This window comes from Alexandromys fortis, unplaced genomic scaffold (assembly GCF_014885135.2).
Source record: "Alexandromys fortis isolate MF-2015 unplaced genomic scaffold, M_Fortis_MF-2015_v1.1 scaffold_229, whole genome shotgun sequence".
Taxonomy (NCBI): domain Eukaryota; kingdom Metazoa; phylum Chordata; class Mammalia; order Rodentia; family Cricetidae; genus Alexandromys; species Alexandromys fortis.
In genome coordinates, this window is record NW_026068122.1 from 1822028 (window position 1) to 1825913 (window position 3886).

Below are 3886 nucleotides of genomic sequence, written 5' to 3' on the forward strand. Positions count from 1 at the left end.
TGATTGCCGTGCCATGGCAGGCCACCCTGTGCTTCTGTTGCATGCCTTGTTCTGCATGCACCCTCCTTGGGAAAAAACAGTTCCAACCTTGAGTCATAGAAAACTTAATTTTAAAACTATTACTATTTTATTGTTCAGTTAATTCCTAAGAATGTCTGTGGTAATTTGGGTGCAAATTTCTATCTTACACACATGAAATACTATTGTTTTAGGATGTGCATAAAAGTATACAGAAAGAAGAAAATGCCCATGAATCAATTTACTACGAAAAATTGAAAAACCTACTGATTTTCTCTGTGTCTTTTCTTTTAAAGTTTCACAACACAGTGTTTAAGTGTGTTAATTTTTTAAGTAAAGATATGGAAATACTTTTAGTACAAAGCAATGCATAATACCAACTGCTAATAAGAAGTCGGTCAGATCTGACTTATTTTAAATCATGTTTGGTCAAGTAATCATAATAAATGTGTTAATGTTGATAGAGTAATATGACCATTCTTCCATGATTCTAAATAATAATATGAAGCTTCATCTTAAAACTTTTATATTGCCAAATTGTTTCTTAAAAATATGTAGGGTCATCTTGCAGCAAATTTCAATTTTAAACACATGAAATATTAAATATTTACTATCCATGTAATTTATATCTAGAAGATACAGAACTTGTTTTTTAAAACTATGCTGGATTTTTTTAGTATGGTAAGAAACTAAATTTGGGGGTAAAATTCAGATTATCAGTTTTTTTTTTCCATGGAACAAAGACCTGTTTGGTGTAATATCTGTACCTTTTCCTTAAAAGTAGGTAATCTTGGAAAGGCACATATCTTTATTTGTAGCACACAAGACTCTCATCTATTGTCCTGTTTTTATAGCAAACGGATGTGTTTCCCAGGGTCTTTAAAATGTTCATCACACTGCCATGCTTCTGAGTCTTCATAAAAAATGGAGAGGTGAATATAATTCTGATGAAGATACAAGATCTTTCTTTGTTCACCTGCTCTGTTCATTTGCAGTAGAGACTCACAGAATAAAGGAATAAGAACTAAAAATTGAAAATCATCAAGAGAAATACTGAAAGTAGAAAGAGATGAGCAATGAATTCTCAATATCCAGTTTGAGGAGTATCCATTACAGATCGCTAATCGCTGTTCACTAAAACTTTAACTTTATATTCATCCAAGGTTGACATTAGGAACTAGATTGAATTTCAATACAGAAGTTCTGACAGAATCTTGCTGTTTTTTGCAGCTTATATAATGATTCCATGGATCACCAATAAAATCATTTCTATAACATCATTGAATTGAAATATTTACTTAAAGCTTTAATGTAGATGTTCAGAAAGCCTTGTTGGAGGGAAACTATACAGAAACCATATGTGATATACATGGTTCAAGAATGAGATGTGAAAAGCAGAAACACAATACTTTATTAACAAAAATTCATCATAGAATTTAAGCCAAATTTGTTTATGTGTTTTGTAAATTATTTTGTTTTTTTTTAATATAGATGATCAATAGGTAAGGGATATTATGAGAAAACAGAAAAGCAGAAAATAGATTGTCCATGTCAGGAAACTATATTTCAAAATTTAAGAGATCAGTTTTGTCCAGCTGCTAAAACTGAACTTAATACAACTGTCAGAGTTCATGTTTGAATATAAGTTGCTTTGGTTTCAAATTCTATATGCATTTGCAATGGTAGCTTGCTAACCTATGCTGTGATAAATCTTTGTTAGTGAAAATTTCTGATTCTGGTTTTTAACTTCCACTCTCAAACCATGTATTTCTTATATGGTGTTCTGTCTAATTTCCCTCCCACAAGGTTTTTTTTCAACTCTACTTTAGACTTTAAACAAATATTTTAGCTCAACAATGTCACAGAAATTACCTTACTGATAATCATTGGATTCATCATACATGTTGTAAAAAAAAAAAGGTAAGATTTTTACCAGAACTTTTCTACTGAAATTTAAAGTAATTCCTATCAGGCCGAAGGTATAAACCTCATTTCTATTATGAAGTTCTATGTTTGCTGGTGACATATTCAGACCATTTTTTTAATGCATCTATGGGCAGAAAGCCCCTTCCTGGTTAAACCATGAACATTTTGAGGCTTTCAAATTGCTGTCATTCTTCCCCACTGCACTCCTGAACAGAAATTTCCTGAAAAAACATGTTTGTAACAGTCACATCCCAACTCCCACTGGGGAGTTGGACTTGGCTCATTATATTTCACTTGGGTAGCAATGTTTCTCAAAATTAGTAAAGTCTTCTTTTTACATTTAGCCTTTCTGTTTCATGGATATATGTTAACATTCAATGCAAAGGTCAGAATTGACTAATTTATTTTGCTTCTCTATCTAATTGATCTTTCTTTATTTTCAGGTTGTTTCTAAACACACCCTAAGTATAATGGAAGGAAGGAATCAGTCCATGGTATCAGAATTTGTGCTTTTGGGACTTTCCCATTCAGAAGATATTCAGATCTTACTGTTCATAACATTTTTGATGTTTTATCTGCTCATTGTGTTGGGAAATATTGTCATCATGGTCCTTATCACCACGGATCGCAATCTCCATTCCCCAATGTACTTCTTTTTGGCCAACCTGTCCTTTGTTGATATGTGGCTTTCCTCAGTCACAACTCCTAAAATGATAGCAGACGTTCTGAGAGAAAACAAGACCATCTCCTTTGCAGGCTGCATGTCCCAGGTCTTCTTTGCCCATTGCATCGGTGCAGGAGAGATGGTGCTGTTGGTGGTAATGGCTTATGACCGCTATGTGGCCATCTGTAAACCACTCCACTACTTCACCATTATGAACCTGAAAAGATGTATTGGGTTGGTGTTGACTTCCTGGACCATTGGCTTTGTGCACGCCCTGAGTCAGCTTGTGGCAGTTTTACAGCTGCCTCTCTGTGGTCCCATGGAAATTGATAGCTTCTTCTGTGATATCCCACTGGTGATCCACCTAGCATGCATGGATTCCAATGACTTGGACACTTTAGTAAATGCTGACTGTGGAGTTGTGATTGTAACCTGTTTCATTCTGCTGCTCATATCCTACACATATATTCTTTTCACTGTTCAGCGGAGTTCTAACTCTGGTGCATCTAAAGCCCTATCCACATGCAGTGCCCACATCACAGTGGTGATGGTCTTTTTTGTTCCCTGCATCTTCATCTATGTGTGGCCACTCAATATCACCTGGTTAGACAAATTCCTTGCTGTGTTTTACTCTGTCTTTGCACCTCTCCTAAATCCAGCTATTTATACACTGAGAAACAAAGAAATGAGAAACTCTATGAAGAGATTAAAAAGCTATTTCATAAATAACAAGGTAAATATATAATCCCCCCAAAAATCACTATAAATATTTAACACATTTCACTAAATGAAGAAGGATTGAAATTTTGTTAAAATTACTTATATGTACATTAGTTATAGTCTCTTGATATGTAACAGGTTCAATGTAATTCTGGAGATTGAATATTTTGATAATTTAGAACATTTTAATTATTTCTGAAAAATTTTAAAAATTGACCCTTTCTTACAAGAAAACATTAAAATTCATTCTTAAATATCTAGAGCAACATGAAGAATAACCTAAATGTATTTGTCAAGCTTCTAAACAACATATTTTTGTAAAATTCATTCAAAAATTGCTATAACATCAAAAATTAATCTAACTAGACACAATTCACAAGTCTTTTACTCATCCTTTGTAACATGGCAACATTATTATTTTTACTTTATTCTGGCTTTCTCCAAGATAATAAAAAGGATATAGAAAAACTGGAAAAGAATAAAATAAAAGTAATAAACTGCACATTAATTAGCACTGGACATTATTTGGTATTTATTTTATTACCTTAATTAAAATGA

At 33.0% G+C, this 3886-nt stretch overlaps 1 protein-coding gene across 1 annotated transcript; it reads left to right on the forward strand.

Moving 5' to 3' along the window:
• Window positions 1-2411: 2411 nt before the first annotated feature.
• LOC126490455 (olfactory receptor 4K3-like) lies at window positions 2412-3353 on the forward strand. Its single transcript, XM_050125393.1, has one exon. The coding sequence runs from the start codon at window positions 2415-2417 to the stop codon at window positions 3351-3353; it is 939 nt and encodes a 312-aa protein (XP_049981350.1). The 5' UTR covers window positions 2412-2414.
• The last annotated feature ends 533 nt before the right edge of the window (window positions 3354-3886 follow it).

What these genes read in the sequence shown, in the direction of transcription:
- LOC126490455 (XM_050125393.1), top strand. Translation starts at nt 2,415, where the DNA reads ATGGAAGGAAGGAATCAGTCCATGGTATCAGAATTTGTGCTTTTGGGA.